Below are 19,885 nucleotides of genomic sequence, written 5' to 3'. Positions count from 1 at the left end.
ACCATTTTTACACCAGGGAGCAGATGCCTATAGTTTCTTTAGACTTTGTTTTGAAAGAACAGCCCATGAACCTCTTCAAAGATGGATAATTGTAAAGCAAGAGCTGTATATTTCTTCAGAGAAGGAATTACCCAACTTCTTACCCATCTTGTAAAAGAAGAGTGTGCACCCCAGTTCCCACAAGGAAGGGGAGGAATGAGCGTGCTTTAAACCTACTCCCCACTGGGAGCTGTGAGGGGCTCTTTGGGCATCAGTTACCTGTGATCACCAGGTGCGTGTTGTCACCCCCGTTTCACAGGGTCTGAGACGCCGGCGTGAGGTCCCGTGCCGTCAGTATGTACCCAGGGCTCCAAAGCCGCGGGGGAGCTGCCTGGGGGGCTGTGCTCAGTCCAGTCGACTCATGCATAACAGGCCTCTCGGGATTTCAGGATTTCCATGGAGCTGTCATGGGGGCCTTGGATGAGATGGACCAAGAGGGCAAGGACACGTTGGCCAGGGAGGAGCTGCGACATGGCCTGAGTGAGCTCCCACCCATCCGCGACCTTCACCAGGGGATCCTGGAGGAGCTGGAGGAGAGGCTGTCACACTGGTGAGTGGCCCCGGACCTCCATCCCCACCTCGTTGCCATGGGGAATGCAGGAGGTGGGGTAAAAGCCCCACCGTGTGAAATGGTGTCTCCATTTGACTGGTGGGGAAGCTGAGACACGGAGGTGTTAGGTCGTTCACCCAAAGTAAAACAACCGTGGGAGAGTCGACCTGGGATCCCCACCGGGGATGCAGTGCCAGCCTTCACCGTCCAGCACCGTGTGGTCACAAGGCTGAGTTCTTGCTGTCCTGTCCGCCCCCTCCTTGGCTGCAGGGAGAGCCAGCAGAAGGTGGCTGATGTCTTCCTGGCCCGGGAGCAGGAGTTTGAGCACCACGCCGCTCACATCCAGCAGTTTGATAGGTACCTGAGTCTGCTGGGTGAGAACTGCCTCCATGCCCCCCGGCTAGCAGCTGCCGTCCGAGAATTTGAGGTGGGTCGTCGGTAGTCCAAGAAGCAGCTCTGAGGATGCAAGGGTGGGGGTGGGCATGGAAGGGCTTAATGCAAATCAGTGAGGCTTCTTAGTGGGGCAGACGGGCAGACCTGGGGGTAGGGAGGAGAGGGTGACCCAGCAGGAGGGAAAACCCAGAACATCCCCCATTGGGCCATCGATGACAACTCCATGAGCACCAGCCATGGGGAGGGTTTTAGTAGCTGTTTCCCTGTCCAGGAGAGAAGCACAAAGCAAGCTGGGGCCCTAAGCCACTGGAGTGACCAACAAATGACCACCAACTGGGGATCCAGTTACTGGGCAGCAAAATCAGGGACTTTCTTCTACCACTAACATTAGATGCAAAGCAGGGTCTGGGAGCGACGTATAACTAAGTGTAGCACAGTCTGTGAGCCTGAAAGAATGACTTGTCAGAGTGGGGCGTTGCTAATCTGGGAGGACACCCTGGAGGAGGGGAACCTGGTTTTGGAGATGCTCAGCCTGGCCAGGAGAAGGCATGGAGGGAACATGTCTGGATGGGCTCATGTGGGATGCCGTAAGCCCGGAGACCTCAGGCAGGGGTCTCTGATGGAGTTTTGTTCTCCTGTCTCTTGGGAGCAGCAGAGTCAGCAAGGAGGTGGCCAGAATGTGAAGCACCGGCTGCTGAGGGTGGTTCAGCGCCTGTTCCAGTACCAAGTGCTCCTCACAGGTGGGCCCCACAGGAGGTCAAGGTGCACCGGGCTGGTGCGGGGAGGGGAAGCACCTGCAGAAGGGTTGGGGGGGCCTGGCAAGGTATGCGATGAGACCTCCCCTCCCACTGTGGCAGGAAGGTGTGGGAGGGAGGATGCCATCACCCCCTGCGGAGGTGCCAGGCCCAGCCACCACCTTCCCTCCGTCTGAGCTTTGGACCCCCTGCTGCCACGTGGAAACTTGCCCGAGTGGCCACCTGCTACGTCTCCCTTAAGCCTCTCCCGTCCTAACACACAGGAACTCACACCTTCCCCTGGGCTGCATTTCCTCCCTGGCTCAGTGGGTCTCATTTCCCTAAAGCTGTCTTATCACCAAAGCCCTCTTGAATCAGCGGATGTTTTCCTCCTTGGACCTGCTGGCCCTCTCTGTGGCTTTGCCGCTGACCACTTCCTGCTTCTCGAAGCCCTTTTCTCCCGGGGCTTCTGTGGTATACTCTCTCCCTGCCTCCCTCTGACCCCTCTAACCGCTCCCTCTCCATCTCTGCTGGCCACTCTCCACGGCCCCGTAAATATCAGTGATTCTTGGGGCTCTGCCCCAGGTCCTCATTTCTTCCTTCTGTACAAACTTCCCCCAGGAATGTCATCCCCTCCCCTACCTGTGCCTGCCAGAAACACCCTTACCTCTGTCCTGAGCAACTGCCTTCTAAATGGACAGAGACCTCTGGCTCAGGAGCTGGTGCTCTGGTGGGGAAGATGGAACTACACACATAGAGATAGGCGTGTAACTCCAGGGACCAACCAGGCTGTAAGAAAAGACATTAGGGCCAGGAGATGGAGGATTTATTCATCTAATTCAACCAGTATTTATTAAGCACCTACTGTGTACCAGGCTCTGTGCTAGATGCTGGAAAGGTAGAAGTGAAGTAAACAGTCAAACTCTGTGATGCTATGGAGCTTATACTCGAACAAACAAATAAGGAAATAAAAGTATAATATGTCCATGATAAGAGCTTTACAGAAAAATAAAGCAGATTAAGGACATTCAGGGGAACAGGAATGCTGTATTAGATCCATCCCTCAGGGAAGACCTGTCTGAGGAGGTAACATTGAACAGAGATATCAGTGAAGTGAGGACATGAGCGATATGAAGATCTGGAAGAAGAGAGTACCAGGTGGAGGAGATAGTAAGTGCAAAGGCCCTGGGGTCTGAGCAAGCTTGGCATGTTCAAGAAGTAGCAAGAATGCCTACATTGCCCCACTAAACGAGAGGCATGGAGAGGTAGCTGGAGAAAGACCAGCCCGTGTCGAGCCTTACGGGTGTAAATGTGTTAAGGGTCTGACACATCCCACTCTACCGTGTTGGTGGTCACATCTGTCTCCCCCAGCCGACTGTGTGCTTCTTTGGCATAGCACAGTGCCAGGCACACAGCAGGTGCTGAATAGATATTTGTGGAGTGAGTGAATGAATGACTAGCGGTGGTGGGCGTGATGCTGGTGGTGATTCTGGGGGCCCAGTTTTGTGCCAGTGTGTTCTTGTGATGGGCTAACAGAAGAGAGGGTGGGCACCTCATTCTTCTGGAAGTCTCATTCCATCTCTGGAGATGGAGGGGCTCCTGTTGTGGACACGACGGGCTGGCCTCACCAAGGCAAACTGACTCCTGGCTCTTGTTCTGTCTGCAGACTATTTGAATAACCTTTGCCCGGACTCGGCTGAGTACGATAACACGCAGGGTAAGTCCAGTGTGAACCCAGAGGAAGGGGATACGTTCCTGTTTTGGTCCCTCTCCCTAGCTCTGGACTCTACACCAGATCCCAGGCACACAACACAACCCACTCCCACCAGCTGGGTGTGCAGGGGACGTGAGGCTTCTGGGGCTGCCGAGTGACTCCCCTTCACCTCAACCATGGGGACTCCCTGGGATGGGCTGACATCCAGTCAGAGGAGGAGAAGGTGGTGACTAGAATTCAGTGATAGGAGGTGGTGCCAGGTCTAAAAGTCTCACCCAGACTCCCTGTTTCCTCCCAGTTCTGTGTGGCTGTCCCTGCATACGACCTGCCGGGACGGTCCCTATTTTAACATATTCTAGTTACAGCCAGGGAAACTGAGGCACGGGGTGGTCACGTGACTATCAGGGTCACTTAGGCGGTAGTGGCCAAGCTGGGATTGGGCCAGTGACCTGACCCGGCCATGGGAAGAATTGGTGCCATCCATACACAAGGCCCTGCAGGGGGACCTGCGTGGGGAGAGGCGAGGAGGTGGCAGCTAGCCCGGCCCGCCCCAGGAGGCCCAGCGCTCGGCTCTCCTTCTTTCTGTAGGTGCGCTGAGCCTCATCTCCAAGGTCACAGACCGCGCCAATGACAGCATGGAGCAAGGGGTAAGTCCAGCCCTGGGCAGCTTCCGTTGGGTGCAGGTTCCAGGAGCCCCTCCACCCTGCACAGGTCTGCCTTGTGATACCCCACTTCTTGGTGGGGGGGGTGCAGGCAACCATTTATTTCATGGGATCTTGCAAAGAGCCATGGGTTCTGGCCCTGACATTTGCTGTGTGACCTCAGGTACTGTGTGTCCCTCTCTGGGTCTCCAGTTCACCATTTATTTGAATAGTGAAGGAGGCTGCAGACTTGCACAGACCTGATAAGTAGTGCCCAGACTGTGGTCTGAGAACATTTGCGTTAGCACCTGGAGTGGTTTGTAAACTAAAGATTCCTAGGCACGCCTTAGGTCTTCCGAGTTGGAACTTCTGGGATAGGGTTCAGAGATAGGCATTTTTAACAAGCACCCCAAGTAAATGGCCCACAAAAGTTTGAGAGCCGTTCATCCACGAGAACATGTGAGCTCTAAGCGCACGCCTGGTTCTGACAGTGTATACCTCTGCATTCGGGAGATACTGATCAGATGCTTACTGCGTTTCTGTCCAGGATGGCCAGTTTTATCCCACCTCCCAACTCTGTTCCAGTGGTTACCACAGTTACTTGTGTCCACATATTTTCTGCTCCTCTAAGCAGTAAGTATGCTAGAGCTGTGTGTTAAGAACGATTCTGAGGCCGAGTCCTAGACCAGTGGGAAAGAGTTCAGTGATCGGTTAGTGATGTCTTCCACAGGCAGAGGTGGGAGCGACGGTGGTATGTATGCCGAGCTGTTGCTCAGCTTTGCTGTGGCAGGTGTGCAGAGCATCCTGGTAATGAGTCATCAGCAGATAGAAATAGGGGAAAGGAAATAACGTCTCTTGGACCCCTGCTGTATGTCAGGTCTTGTATTGGGGTCTGGAGATGCAGAGCTAAGACGTGAATCCCAGCCCTTGAGGAAATCACAGCTTAGTGGAGCAGTAAATACGTGGACATGGAGAACCATGATAAACATGGTGAGGGAGAGAGAGAAAGTGCTACAAGTTTCAGAGAAGGGATTCATCTCTCCAGCGGGGAGATCACTGAGAAGCAATGATACAGGAGGAGCCCACACAGGGAGGACTGTGCATGTGCCGTGAAGGCAGAGGGAGCAAGGGTGGTCCAGGAAGAGGGCCTGGCCTGGGCACAGGCATGGAGATGGGAAAGTGCCGGACATGTCAGAGTTCAGAGGGTCACCCAGCATGGCTGGAAGATGGGAACAGCATAGGCGCGGTCGGAAAAGAGTTTGAGGGGAGAAGTCAAGGTGGCTGGTGGAGGCGTGTGCAAGTGTGGAGGCTGAAGCCAGCTGGGTGCGAAATCCAGTGGGTCAGACACGCTGTTGTCATCAGGCCCCCCCTCCGGTGTCCGTGGGCTCCCTGCTCTTTGTCATTTTGACATTTTGTACATTGAGATTTCCCTCAATGTAGCCAAAAAACAGAGGTGCTTTGGAGTCGGCGCCCTGTCATGACGTAGCAGCAGATGGGCTGGGCTGCCTGCACTTCCCTTTAAGAGGGATATGCCTCTGCTTCCAAAAGGAAAAACTAGGTCAGGAAGGGCTGTGTCTTCCCTCCTGTGGCGAGCTCCTGCACACGGCCCCTGCCGGGAGGAGGAACTGGAGTAGCCCACGGCCAAACGCCCTCCTGGCTTTCTCCAAGGGCCAGGCTTGATGCTACGCCAAGATGCAGGCTGGCCGTTGTCTCTCCAGCTGCCTGCGGACACTGCACCAGGCCTGCTCTGGACTAGTGGCCTCCACCTCACACCTGCTGGGATCGGGCTAGGACTCTGCCTGAGCCATGGACGGGCAGGTCCAGATAACCCAACCCTGACGCAGAGCTCAATGGCTGTGAGTGTTCCTGAAAGATGGACTGAGGCTCTGCCTCTCCCTCCCCCCGGTCACCCCCCAGCTCAGGCCTCATCACCTCCCAGCTCTGCCATTCCATTCTCCATCTGGCAGCCAGAGTGATCCTATTAAAATATGTTTGAAGGTGCCAGAACCCCTTTTTGCAAAGTCTTCCGTGAATCCAGATGGCCTTCAGTAGAATCTGGAAAGTACTTATTGGTTGTGAGGACCAGCGAAGGCTACTTGGAGGAGGGCGGCGTTCGTTTGGGGTTTATGCTCACATCAAACCATTACCACAGTTCCTCACACAGCTCATAGCTGGAGGTATGGTTTCCAGGAAAGGCCAGATCCCACCACCCCGCCAATCCAAAATGGGACCCACATACCGTCCAACACACAGTCTGAAACACCACCATCCCCACCTCTCCCCAGCCTGTGGCTACCACCATTCTGCTTTCTGAATAGAGCTTTTTTGGGAACAATTTTAAATGTATAGAAAACATGGAGAAGATTATACAGAAAGTTCGCATGCATGCCACAGTTTCCCCTGTTACGAACATCTTATATTAGCATGGTACATTTGTTACAGTAAAGAACCAATATTGATGTAGTATTATTAACTAAAGACCATAGTTCATTCAGATTTCCTTAATTTTTGCCTAATGTTTTCTCCAGGTTCTCATCCAGGATATCGCATCACTTTTATTTTTATGTTTTTTTTGTTTGTTTTATTTTTTGGTTTTTTTTCACACACACACTGTATTTTATTTTTACAAGAGATAAATAAACTGACACCAAGCATTGTAAATGGATGACCACAACAAAAGTAACAATGATTGCAATTACCAAACACGAAACACACTCATACTATGTCATAATATTGACATTCAGTCCAGTAATCCTCCACTGTAACAGCTCCTTTACTTTGCAGTGAAAATTGACTTGTATATTTTTTGCCTCTGAGTCCTTGTGGGATTTTTTTTTTTATTCAAACAGAAAGTCACAAAAATTATAATCATCCTCATCAGTTCACTCAGTCCCATGTAATTAATTTTTTTTCGTCTTGATCTTTTGTTAGCACTTTTATGAATTCATCAGTTTTCCATTAGAGTTCTGAAAATGCTTATTCATTCAGTTCAGCAGTACAGTCAGTTACCAGAAACCTGTACTTGTCAGAGTCTTTTCCATGAATTCCTTGAAGATGAAACCCTTTTATAGGAACATTTTTGCATAAGCATCAGAGTACACTCAGAACTGTCTGTAAATGACAAAAGACTTAAAAATGACCATGGTTAAAGATTTGATGAAAGTACATAATAATGCAATTGACAAGGAAATTTAGTTATTTCTGATATATACATTTTAAAGTAATAACTAGAATTATGACTTACAACATTATACCAGAACATACAAGATTTTTAGATATTTATCGCATCACTTTTAGATGTCATGTTTCCTTAGGCTCCTCTTGACTGTGACAGTTTCTCAGGCTTTCTTTGTTTTTGGTAACTTTGACAGTTTTGAAGAATACCAATCAGTTCTAGTGTAGGATGCCCTCTGTTGGGATTTGTCTGATGTTCTTCTCATGATTAGACTAGGTTTGTAGTTCAGGGGGAAGAAGATCACAGAAAGTACTACTCTAATCATATCATATGAAGGGTACATACTGGCAACCTGTTGTATGACTGTTGATGTTGACCGTGATCACCTGGCCAAGGTTGTGTTTGTCGGATTTCTCCATGTAAAGTTCCAGCCCCACCTGCCCTGTCCGTACTCTTTGGAGGAAAGTCACTATGCACAGCCCATATTTAAGGAATGGGGAACTATGCTCCCTCTTCTTGAGAGCAGGGTATCTACCTAAATTATTTGGAATTCTTCTGCAAGGGAAATTTGTCTCTTCTCCCTCATTTATTAATGTATTCACTAATTGTAAATAAATTATTTATATCAGTAAGAATTCACAGATATTTATTTTATGTTTGAGTTCTAATCCCATCTACTTTATTTTATTTCTCAAATTGTTCCAGCTTTGGCCATTGAGAGCCTGGCCAGTTGGTTCCTGTGCCCCTTTCACATACCCCCATCGATGTGGGTTTGGGTGGGGATTTTTATTTTGTTTATTTATTTTTTGAGCACTTCCTTACTTTCTGGCACTACAAGATGCTCCAGGTTCATGTTGTATATTTCCTGCCCCAGTTCTAGAATCAGCTATTTCTCCAAGGAGGCTTGGTCCTTTAATTGGATAATGGTATTAGAAACCAAGATCTGGGCACCAGGTTTACTCATTGCTATTGGGGTATCATTTCTTCTAGATTCTCTTAGCTATAGAGCAAAGTAATAAATGTGTATATACCAACCTGTGTATATACTCATATCTATAGCTATTTCTATATATAACCACCTGTATGAAGCTAGATGTGAGTTCTTACTGATGTCTTCAACTCTGATTCTTACCAAACGGATCATTCCAGCCTCCTTCCCTGGCTTATCTGTAAATTTCCACTCCAACAGGGAGAAACCTGGCTCCTGCCATCTAACATGCATTTATTTAATTGATCAGTTTACCTTCCTTCTTGGAAAATATTTTTCCTGGGTGTAGAAATCTGGGTTGACCAATATTTTCTTTAAGAACTTTAAAGATGCCATGCCACTGTCTTATGGCATGCCTAGTTTCTGAGAAGAAATCTGCTGCAATGTTTATATTTATCCTCTTTATGTAATGTGTCCCTTTTTTACTAGCTGCCTTCAAGATCTTCTCTTTACATTTGACTTTTAGAAGTTTGACTATGATATCTAAGTATGTGTGTTTTGGAGGGGTGTGGCATTTATCCTATTGTGATTCTTAAACTTCCTGGACCTGTGATTTGTTGTTGTTCATCAATTTTGGAAAATTCTCTTGGATGCTCTGTTCTTCCTCCCCACCCCCACTCTATTTTCTCTTTGTGTTTCAGTTTGGTGAATCTCAACTTACCTATCTCCCAGGTTCATTCATTCTTTCCTCAGCTGTGTTCAGTTTGCTGTTAAGCCTGTCAAAGGAATTCTTCATTTCTGATACCACATTTCTTATTTTTCACATTTCCATCTGTTCAGGCGTGCTGTCTACCTTTTCCACTAGCTCCTTTAACATATTAATCATAGTTATTCTAATGTCCCTGTCTGATGGCTCCAACATTTGTGTCACCTCACATTCTGGTTTTCTTGAATGCTTTATCTCTTGAAAATGAGTTGGGGTTTGTTCTTGTTTTTTGTGTTTCCCATAATGTTTAATCGAATACCAGACATTATGTGTAGAAGAACTGTAGAGACTGGGGGAAATAGTGTCTACCTCCAGAAGTGGACATGCTTCTTTTTCACTCATGCCATTCATGTCGAGGGTGGGAGTTGCATCAATCCAGTCAGTAGCTGAGCTGGGTTTAGGTTTTGTTGTCACCATCCTCGCCTTCAGAGCCCCACAGACTTCATGCTCCTCCAGAACGGGACTGCCGTTACCTGATGCTGTTTGTTGGGCCTGAGGTGCTGGAGAGTTTTTCTCATGTTCCTGCTCCATCTTCGGAGATCTCTTTGTTCTTGCCCCTTCTCAGGGGTAGACCACTGTTTCCTGTTACTCAGTGCTAGGCTCATAGGTCACAGCTCTCCTGGACAAGCCTCAGTCTTAAGTAGGGCCTGTGAGCCAGGCTCTCTCAGCATTCCTGCCTCTCCTCTGCATGGTGGCAAAACTCTGCTGTGTGTCTCTGGCAGGTCTTTGACAGGTTTCTGCTTTGTGTTGGTGCACGATCCTGGGCCTGAGAGGTTACCCACCTCTTCTTGGAACAGATATCTTTAGCTTCTGCCCTTTCCCCAGAAGCAGTGGGTGGCTCTTTGCCTGGGCTCTGGGAGTGGGAGGGTTGCCCCACCTCCCCCAGTGGCTGAAGGGTTTTGTACCAGAGAGGGGCCTGTGGAAGTGGGCAGGGTTTTGTTCCAGCCCCCAGTGGTAGCCTGCTTGCCTTCACCACCAAGAGGGGGTTCTCTCCGGCCCCAGTCTTCCTTGTAAGTACCTGGCAGAAACTCCTGGAAAAGAGCTTGCAAGTGACTGCAGATGCCCCTTGTGTCTGGGGCTCCCTGTTATTCTGAACTGTCCCACCAGCCCACACCTGACCTTTAAGAATCTATTAACATTTTAGCTGCTTTCTTCTCACCTGCTCTATGCCGACCACCTCCTCCCCATGTGTTGCCAAAGGCAGAATAGCTCGTTCCTCTTGTGTTTCCATGGTGGGGCTGTGGTCAGTCTTTGGGACTCAGTTCACCTGATGGCCTTGGGACCCCACCTCTCCCATAGGCATAAGAAGAGTTATGCTTTTGCAGATGATAGGGCTTTTTCTCCCTGTTAGGTTGGGGGCATGGTTTCCTTGCAGCTCCTACACGATAAGCGGAAGTGGAACAACTTATATACATTTCTAATGGGTAGGATTTTATGCCCTAAACGGGGGACAGTGTCAAGGCCTGAAATTCAAGACATTTTCTCTACACACAATTTTCACCTTGTTCATTGACTTTAGAAACAACCCTGCAAAAGGTTAAGGGGCGTGTGCCCCATGGGTTAGGTGCTTGTCATTTCTAATTTTACGGGATGCTGTGCATAGGCCTGGGGGCATGTCACCTTACGTATTGTGGATTCCCAGTGAGGGACCAACAGGGAGGTCCCAGCACACTTGTTTTTCTTGAGGGAACATGGAGCATTTCCTCCACAGGTGCTACGCTTTTTTGGTTATTCTCTCTCAGGCCCTGCCCGTCCCCCACCACCCCCAAGGGCGCAAGCCCACAGAGCCAGTCCAGCCTTGGGCATCTGTCACCTCTGGGTTATTGAGGTCCAGATGCTCCAGGTGTTACGGAGGACACAGGCTAGAGTAGGAGCAGAGGCTGGGAGACAAACGGGTATCGGACAGCACAGCGAGGCCACGTGACCATCTCCATGGCATGCAGAAAGATGGCAGTGTCAGACCCCAGGGCCAGAAAGACTAGCCTGCTTGTAGGCAGTCCACAGAGGTGGCATCCTGCAGACCCAGGCTCAACTCCTGGTCCTGCCACCGACAGGAGGTCAGATTGGGAGCAAGTCCCTTCTGGGCTGCATTTCCTCCTCTGAAGTGGAAACAATGCCACTCCTTACAAAGGAGATGAGGCGTCCTGACCATCTCCCCCTCGCCCTGCTCCCACCAACAGGAAAACCTGCAGAAGCTGGTCCACATTGAGCACAGCGTTCGGGGCCAAGGGGATCTCCTCCAGCCAGGAAGGGTGAGTGCCACCACCGCCGCCAAGGGCAAGGGCAGGGGGCAGCCCGGCAGGCAGGCGAGGCCTTGATAAGCCCCATTGTTCAGCTGGGCTGGCCCCAGGCAGGCCTGGCTGCAGGTGCCGTTCACCCAGGAGGGTGGGGGGAGGGCAAGGGCTCTGCTGGGCTCCCCAGGCCCCCCAGCTGCCTCCCCTGGGGTTTTCTGCTTTCAGGGCCTTTAAAGAAACAGTGCCATTTGGGTTCCGTGTCCCTCTGAGAAAAAGAGACACCAGTATTCTTAGTTTAGTCCAGTTGCTGAGAAATCAGGGAAATCATCTCTCAGGAACCCCAACAAAACATTTTAAAAGTAACATTTTGGGGGATTCCCCTGGTGGCACAGTGGTTAAGAATCCGCCTGCCAGTGCAGGGGACATGGGTTCAAGCCCAGGTCTGGGAAGATCCCATATGCCGTGGAGTAACTAAGCCCATGTGCCACAACTACTGAGCCTGCACTCTAGAGCCCACGAGCCACAACTACTGAGCCCGCGTGCTGCAACTACTGAAGCCCGTGCACCTAGAGCCCGTGCTCCCCAACAAGAGAAGCCACCGCAGTGAGAAGCCCGTGCACCGCAACAAAGAGTAGCCCCCGCTCGCCGGAACTAGAGAAAGCCCACGCACAGCAATGAAGACCCAGCGCAGCCAAAAATAAATAAATAAATTTAGAAATAACATTTTTTAAGAGACAAATTTACCAACTTTTAAGCTTCCAAATGGAAAACATAAAACTCAGCTCAAGAATAGTCAAAAAATGTGTTTATTACCTATTCCAGTCCATGAAGGACAAGGAACAAAGGAATGAGAGATTGCACTTAGGTGTCAAATCACACCTAATGTTTTGGCCCGCGTCATCAGTTTAGTGAATATTTATTAAACATCTATTTGTATCCTCCAGAATTGAGGGGGCTGTAACAACTGTTCACAGGTCTTCAGCCGTTTTAGCAAACTTTCAAAGGCTCTGTTCCGATTGGACCCCTTGTGGTAACGAACCAGCAAGCGAGTCATTGTTCGGACCGCTCTGTGGCCAGAACGGTGTCTGTGATTGATGTAATTCAAGGTGGATGCTCCTGAAAGGCCAGGTGCCTGTCCCCAGAGCTGCTCCACCAAACACGGAGCACGTCTCCTAAGCTGGGAATTCTCCCACGAGTTGCTCTCTGGTATTCTGGGAGGCACCGTAATTTGTTTCCCACTAAAGGGCCTCCCCCCATCCTTCTCCAGGACATAGGGGGGTGTCAGCCTGACCACGGAGGTCTGCTTCTCTCCCCACAGGAGTTTCTGAAGGAAGGAACACTGATGAAAGTAACAGGGAAAAACAGACGCCCCCGACACCTGTTTCTGGTAAGTACCTGGCCCCCCTCCAGGCCCCAGGACTGTCAAGTTCTGTAAGGTGTTCTGGGGCAGTACTCAAGGACAGCTGGAAGCAAAGGGGAGACTAGACCAGAGCGTAATCCTTCGGGTGAGGATCATTCTGAATAGCCGAGCTTTCCAGAAAGCTGAGGCCTTTACAACCCATCCCTCATGTATTACTTGAATGATTTTGAGGGGAATGTTGCCAAAATTTAATTACCCAGGTGCCCATCCTAAAACCAAGAAGTTCTTAAACCGGGAATAGCTGTTCAACTGCCTTATCTAACAAACGAGAAAACTTGAGATCCAGAAAGGAGGGTTGGCTTGGCCGGATCTGCCCGCAGGTCGGTGGCAGAGGCCCAGAAGGGAACCAGGGTTCTGACCCGAGCCCAGCCCTTTCTCCACTGTGCACAGGATGGGATATCCGTAACATTTTTGATGATTTACCGCCACAGTCTGGAACACCAGGGAATGTCCAGGCCTGGGGTATAGTAACATCAACCTCAGTGGCTACCGAGCTACAAGCAGCTCTTTGCCCCAGTCCTGAGACCCGCCCCCGACCCCGCAAGTTGTTTTGCCTTTTAAGTTCTTCCCTCTGCTGGATGTAATTTTTCTCTCTGCTCCTTCGCCATTAGCTGTCATCTCTTGTTACTGGCAGTTGTGGCTGCCCTAACAGCCTCGTTACACTTTGTTACAATCGTGTGCAAAGTAAAAGGAGAGAGGCTCTGAGTCAGTGTGTAGGACCAGGCCGACAAAGGAAGGGCATTGGAGGAGCAGGAACAGCATAAGCAAACGTAGAGGCGGGAGGAGCGTGGTGTGTCTGGAGGAGCTCTGTGAGTCTCGTGGCGTCATTGGCTGCAGATGGGGTCTCCCACTCACGAGCTGGGTCTACACCAGGCCTCAGATAGACCCTCTGCCACTTGAGGACTGAATTTCAGAGAGGGCTCATGGTCCTGAGCAGAGGAATCCTGAGCCTGACTGAAGCGGCACATCTGTGGCTGCCCATCAGGGTTTGGGGAGCCTCTGTGGCACGTGTCCCGAGGCCCCAGCCTGGCCTCAGTGGGTCACTCCGCTCCTCATAGAGCACAAGGGGCGCCGAGCTTAGAGGCTCTTCTCCCTCTGTTCCCTCCTCGCAGCCACCTGTCACCTCCCGTGAGAACCCCTCCCTCTGGCTGGCTGGAGCTGCAGTGCAAGGCAGGCAGCGTGGTCCTGGACCACTCATAGAGCCCTGGGTGCTCGTGGCGTTGCCATGGCAGCAGGGGCTCGAGGGGCAGCCACAGGAAGGCTGGAACCGCTGTGGTAGTGACACAGGCGGGTTCCCCAGGGTGGGCAGGGTTTGGTCACCATGTGACCACCACCAGCACACTACCCTGCACACACTTGAGGCACCCTCATTTACTCGTGACCCTGGCTCTGCCACTGATGAGCTTTGTGATCCTGGGAGGTTGTGTAGCCAGGCTGTGCCTCGGTTTCTCCCTCTGTGAAATGGGGATGATAATAACAGCACCTGCCTGAGGGAATTGCTGGGGGATGAATTGAGATCATTCCAGGGGCTTAGCCCAGCACCTGGCCTGCCCGGGAGTGCATGTGGAATGGCCAGTAGTCCTTGTCAGTGTTAGAAGAACAGAGCCAGAAGGGGCTTTGAAGGCTCCTCTGACCCAGGGGTCGGCCTGCTGCCTGTTTTGTTCAGAAAGGTCTATTGGAACGCAGCCTCACGCATTCTTTTATGATTGTCGGTGGCTGATTTTAGGCTGTAGCAGCTGAGTTGAGCAGTTGCGACAGAGACCACCTGGCCCACAGAAACTGAAATATTTACTATCTGGCCCTTTACGGAAAAAATTGCCAACCCTGGTCTATTCCAACTCTGTTTATAGACAGTGAGGCCCAGAGAGAGGAAGGGTTTGCCTGAGGTCACACAGCAGCTCAGTGCCCAGGCTGGGTCTCCCGCACCGCCCTGGCCAGAAGCACCAGGAGAGCTGGTGGCAGGAAAACTCATCCATTCTGTCCCCTCAGCAGACTCTGTCTGCAGGGAGAGGAGTGTAAATCCTGAGTTCTTGCTCCATTTCAGACCCCGAGATGCCTTGTCCTGTTCTATCCTCAGGACACCCCTAGTCTGCCTTGGCTCCCACGCATAGGGGCTCACTGGGGGCCACTCTCAATGTTTGTAGTGATGTGGGGGTGGGGATGTCCCCCGCTTGGGAAGTGAGGAGGCTGAGGCTCAGAGAGGGCAACGGCTTGTCCATAATCACAGAGCTGCTGCAGAGCAGGGTCAGGACTGACGGCCCACAGCCCCACCCAGAGCGTGGCGTCGGCTCTTCAAGCTGTAAACTTTTAGCCAAACAGAAACACTCTCTCCGGAGGAGAAGTGACTTTCCTTATGTTTCCTCACCTCTGCCCTGCTTCGGGGCAGGAAGCTTCAGTTGTTCATTCAACAAATATTAATTGAGCACTTACTACGTTGCTGGAGGTACGGCGGTGAATAGAACACACCAGCTCCCTGTCCCCAAGGAGCTTCCCCCTTCCCTCCCTTCCTTCCTTAACTTTGCTTGGTAGAGGCTTAATTAATTAATTTTTAATATTTTATTTATTTTTATTTTTGGCTGTGTTGGGTCTTAGTTGCGACACGTGGGATCTTTGTTGTGGCGTGCGTGATCTTCCGTTGCGGCGCGCAGGCTTCTCTCTAGTTGGTGCGGGCTTCTCTCTAGTTGAGACGCGTGGGCTCAGTAGTTGTGGCGCGCGGGCTTAGTTGCCCCACGGCATGTGGGATCTTAGTTCCCCGAACAGGGGTTGAACCTGTGTCCCCTGCATTGGAAGGTGGATTCTTTACCACTGGACCACCGGGAAAGTCCCTGAGGCTTAATTTATATAGAGTTAAATGCATCAGTTTTAAGTGTACGTGTTAGTATGTGTTGACAATTGTATATCATCGTGTGACCACCACCTGGGTCAAGGTACGGAACATATCCAGCCCCTAGAAAGTTCCCCTGTGCCGCTTGTCAGGCACCTTCCCCCACCCCCACCCCAGGCAACCACTGGCCTTGTTTCCATCAGTATAGATTAGTTTTGCCTGCTCTGGAGCTTCATATAAATGTTGTGAAGCAGCGTGTACTCCAGAGTCTGGCTTCTTTCCCTGGCATGTGTTGGAGGTTGAGCCCTGTCATCAGGCATGTATCTGTCTGCTCTGTGGTTACTGTGTGGCTGTGAGGTGTGGATGAACCACAGTTTCTTTGTCTAGTCACCTGTTGACGGACGTTTGGGTTGTTTTCCTTTGGGGCTGTTATGAATAATCCTCTAGGAACATTCCCATACCTGACTTTTTGTGGGCATCTATCTGCATTTGTTCCTCCTGGGTGTCTATGTCAGAGTGGAATTGCGGGGAAGGGTGTCCCGTTTCAGCCCAGAGCGGCTTTGCTCTCCTGTGTGGGTCACGGGGAATGCAAGATGCCTCTGCTCAGTGATGCTCCAGGACACACCCAGCACAGCCTTCTGGGGCCAAGACACGTCTGATGGGGTTCCCCTCTCCCCAGATGAGTGATGTGCTCCTGTACACGTATCCCCAGAAGGATGGGAAGTACCGGCTGAAGAACGCATTGGCGGTGGCCAGCATGAAGGTAGATACCTGGGGTGGGCGGGGGGACCCCAGGGGAGGCGGAGACACAGCCCTGCTTGTGGAGCTCACAGACCAGCGGAGGTGAGGGAGCCTGGGTTGTGAGTTACAGCAGGATTCTGTTGTAGGTAGTCCAGGGGGAGTGAGGGTGAGGGAGGCCTCCTGGGCGGGGGAGCTGAGTCCCTCAGAGTGGATAATATTTGGACAAATAGGGAAGGGAGAGAAGGAAGGGGGTCCTAGGAGGAGGGAAATGCATAAGGAAAGGCTTGGAGGGAGGAAACAAGCAGGTGTTTTTTTTTCAATTGTGGTAAAATATGCATAATATAAATTTACCATTTTAACCATTTTTAAGTACACAATTTGACAGCATCAAGTACATTCACGTTGTTGTACTGCCACTGCCACCATCCACCATCCACCATCCACCCCAGAACTCTTTTCATCTTTCCAGTGTGAAGCTCTGTCCCCATTAAACACTAATTCCCCATCCCCCCTCCGCTAGGTGCTGGGAGCCACCATTCTACTCTCTGTCTCTATGAATTTAGCTACTCTAGGGACCTCATATAAGTGGAATCATATGCAATATTTGTCCTTTTGTGACTGGCTTACTTCACTGAGCATAATGTCCTCAAGGCTCATCCATGTGGTAGCAAGTGTCAGAATCTCCTTCCTTTTTGAGGCTGAATAATACTCCATCGTATGTGTAGACCACACTTTGTGTACCCATCATCCATCCATGGACACTTGGGTTGCCTACACCTTTTGGCTGCTGTGAATAATGTACATGGGAGTGCAAATGCCTATTCAAGTGGCAGATATTTCTTAAATGTGAGAGAGATGCCAGCCCAGCTGGACATTCTCACGGGTGAGCTTGGAGAGAAGGGAAGGCGACACAGCTGTTACCTCACTTGCTGTAACTTGGGTCCCGAATACGGGGCTGGTTGGGAGCTGATGGGGATTCTCAATGAGCAGGAAGTTTTAGGAAGTTAATTCTAGCCCAGCCTGGGGGCAGGGTCAGAGAGGGGAGCACTCAAGTGGGGGAACTGGGTGCGGGCTGTCGTTTGGGAGGGCGGAGGGACGGGAGGGAGGAAGAGCTGCAGGGGCCCTGCAGGGGCTTTCCCGCTCCTGAGGCTCCTAACCTGGAGAAGGGGAAGGGAAACACCTCCTTCAGCTGGGAGGCGGCTTCCCTTTTTGAACCAAAGATTCTGCTCAGGAGTCTGTGACAGAGGCCGTGAGGGAGGGTGGCCACTGGACAGGTACTTGTCCAGAACGATGGGTTCTAAGAGGGATGCTTGTAGCCTTCCTGAGTGTGGGCGGGTGGCCACAGAGTTGGAGTCGGCAGCCGAGCCCTCACCGCGCGTGCATGCACACACACACACAAACACACACCCCCCATCTTCCACGTAAGAAAGGTTTGCCCTTTACAATGAGGAAACTCAGGCTCAGAGTGGGGCAGTGGCAGGACCCCTCCCGCCCCCATCCTGAGGGGCCGCTCTTGGTTTCCAGGTCAGCCGCCCTGTGATGGAGAAAGTGCCCTATGCCCTGAAGATCGAGACTTCCGAGTCCTGCCTGACCCTGTCTGCAAGGTAGGAGGAGGGGAAAGGAGGGAGGGTCTGGGGCAGAAGGGGCAGGATTTTGCTGGTGGGAACATTTGGAATAGCAGATGCTGGAAGTGTTGTCATTTTTATTTTGGTATCCTTTTGGGTAAAGGACTTTTGTCTTTTCATTATTTCTTGTCCTTTTTTGGATCACAGGCCTCTTGGAGAATCTGGTAAAACTATGACTTCTCTCCCCAGAAAAAAAATGAGCATACACATAATACTTTACATAGAATCTCAGGGGTTTCCAGAGCCCATTGCTTAAATATAAAAATATCTCATCGTTGTAAAACCCTAAGGATTATTGGGTCTTTGCAGCAGTAAGAAAAGTTACAGCCAGTGAAAAGTGCATGGTGCACCTTAGTTCACAAAAAGGTCTGCGTTTAGGCTTCCAGGTCTGGAGAGTGAGAGAAAAGTAAGGAGTGAGCATTCATCATTTTACTTTCCCTGTTTGGGGGTAAGGCTTTTCTATCAGAGATGGCTGTTTTCTTTAGGCCCTCGAGCTCTGCCCCGGGGACCCCTCCTCGCTGGCTTCTGGCAGAGAAAGAGCTCCCCCCTCCCTCTTTCAGGGCAAGGCCAGGTCAAGCTGGGGGGTGGGGCTCAGAAACCAGGGAGCAGGGGCTCCTGCCAGGGGCCTCTCTGGGCACAGTAGGGGTACAGAGTTGCCCAGGTTGGGGTGTCTTCCCTCCCAGCCAGCGTGTGACCCGGGCGGCAGCAGGTCCCCTTGTGGGCGTGGTTCTGGGTGTGGGATGGGACGTCTGGCCTGATGCACACGCTCTCTCATAGATGCGCTTTCCCGTCCTCAGTGCCCAGTCCTGTGCTGAGGACACAAACTGTCTAAGCCTTGATTTGCTCAGAAGAGCCCACTTTACAGGTTGGAAAGTTATGACCTAGCAGAGCATAACTGCTGTAATAGTAGTGATGACAAAGGTGACATGCACTGGGCACCTGCCAGGTGTCAGGCGCATCCTCGGATCCTCAGCACCACCCTTGGAGGTGGGGTCTGCAGCTCCTCCCATGTGCAGGGAGTTGAGGCCTAGAGAGGGGTTCCACATCCATGTGAGGCAGAACTGGTGTTCAAACGCCGGACTGTGTGAGCCAGAGCACTTCTCCACTACTATCTACTGCCTGAGGGGGTAGAAGTAGCCTTGGAAATTCTAAGGAGTGACCCCTCCATCTGGGGAAGTGAGGGAAGGCTTCCTGGAGGAGGTGATGCCTGGGTGGGATTCCATGGCCTCTCCTCTCCTTATCTCTAGGTAAAATCAGGGGCATGAGGAGGCCCAGGGTATGGTTTCCTTTTGCCCAACCGTGAAGTGAGGGTACTGACCGGCCACGCTCAGCCCTTCAGGTGGGGCTGCCCGTCTCTCCTAGGAAGAGGCACTGCCCTTTGGCCAGTGGCCTCAAGGAGCCACTGCCACTGTCAGGCCGGTCACCTTCCTGCTAGCCCCAGATACTTCACGCTGAAGCTTCCAGGGGACTCATGCATCTCCTTTTAGGGGCGTGGCATCTGGCTGCCCACCACCCTCCCTCCCAGGCCAAACTGGTCCCTTCTTCTGGTTTAAGTCCGCACGCTTAGTACGGGGTGGGAATGACATCTAGGGGGCTCTGTGAGAATTTCCACCCTGAAGGTGCTCTGGGGCAGCTCAGGCCAGGTGTGGCTCTCACCACTCAGGAGACCCTGCCAGGCTCGGAGCGGGGATGGGAAGTCTGCGTTTTGGATGAGTGAGTGGGAAGTTGTGTGGGAAACTGAGGAGGAAGGTGGAGAGAGTGGGACGGTGACCGTTGCCAGCATTTATCCACCCACCCTCCCAGTGGCACCTGGCCCTCAGCCCCCCTGCCAGCCTGCCCCCCTGAAGTGTGGGACCCCTTGCTTTTGCACGGTGCTGTGTCCTCGACAGAGTCCTCCACACCACACGTGTCATTTGGTCCCTACAACAGCCCTGGGAGTTAGAGGAGCAGTGTTGGATGTTCCCTTGTTACAGGCAGAGCCCAAAGACAAGTAACGTTTGGGGCCGCCTGCTCGGAAGCAGAGGTGCTGCGGTGCAAGCCTTGGCCCGTCTGGCGGGTGGCCGGGCTGGCCAGTGGGGTTTCGGGCATGGGGGAGAGAGGC

General features: G+C 51.6%; 2 protein-coding genes across 4 annotated transcripts in view; one reads left to right on the top strand and one right to left on the bottom strand.

Moving 5' to 3' along the window:
• MRPS25 (mitochondrial ribosomal protein S25) overlaps positions 1 to 19,885 on the bottom strand; it is a 229,285-nt gene that overhangs the window by 74,494 nt on the left and 134,906 nt on the right. The gene's annotated exons all lie outside the window — the stretch shown is intronic.
• FGD5 (FYVE, RhoGEF and PH domain containing 5) overlaps positions 1 to 19,885 on the top strand; it is a 114,817-nt gene that overhangs the window by 82,049 nt on the left and 12,883 nt on the right. Inside the window, exons 6-14 of one of the 2 annotated variants that reach the window (XM_082413451.1) lie at positions 429 to 589; positions 860 to 1,016; positions 1,638 to 1,722; positions 3,383 to 3,433; positions 4,019 to 4,077; positions 11,121 to 11,192; positions 12,493 to 12,561; positions 16,098 to 16,181; positions 17,684 to 17,763. In XM_082413451.1, coding sequence (XP_082269577.1) covers positions 429 to 589; positions 860 to 1,016; positions 1,638 to 1,722; positions 3,383 to 3,433; positions 4,019 to 4,077; positions 11,121 to 11,192; positions 12,493 to 12,561; positions 16,098 to 16,181; positions 17,684 to 17,763 — 818 coding nt within the window. Of the gene's footprint in view, positions 1 to 428; positions 590 to 859; positions 1,017 to 1,634; positions 1,723 to 3,382; positions 3,434 to 4,018; positions 4,078 to 11,120; positions 11,193 to 12,492; positions 12,562 to 16,097; positions 16,182 to 17,683; positions 17,764 to 19,885 lie in introns of both variants that reach the window. The other variant, XM_082413450.1, reaches the window with a different exon arrangement.

The sequence above is a fragment of the Balaenoptera physalus genome, assembly GCF_965194825.1.
Source record: "Balaenoptera physalus genome assembly, chromosome: 11".
Classification (NCBI taxonomy): Eukaryota; Metazoa; Chordata; class Mammalia; order Artiodactyla; family Balaenopteridae; genus Balaenoptera; species Balaenoptera physalus.
The sequence above is the reverse complement of the archived record's forward strand: the minus strand, read 5'-3'. Positions and strand labels throughout refer to the sequence as shown.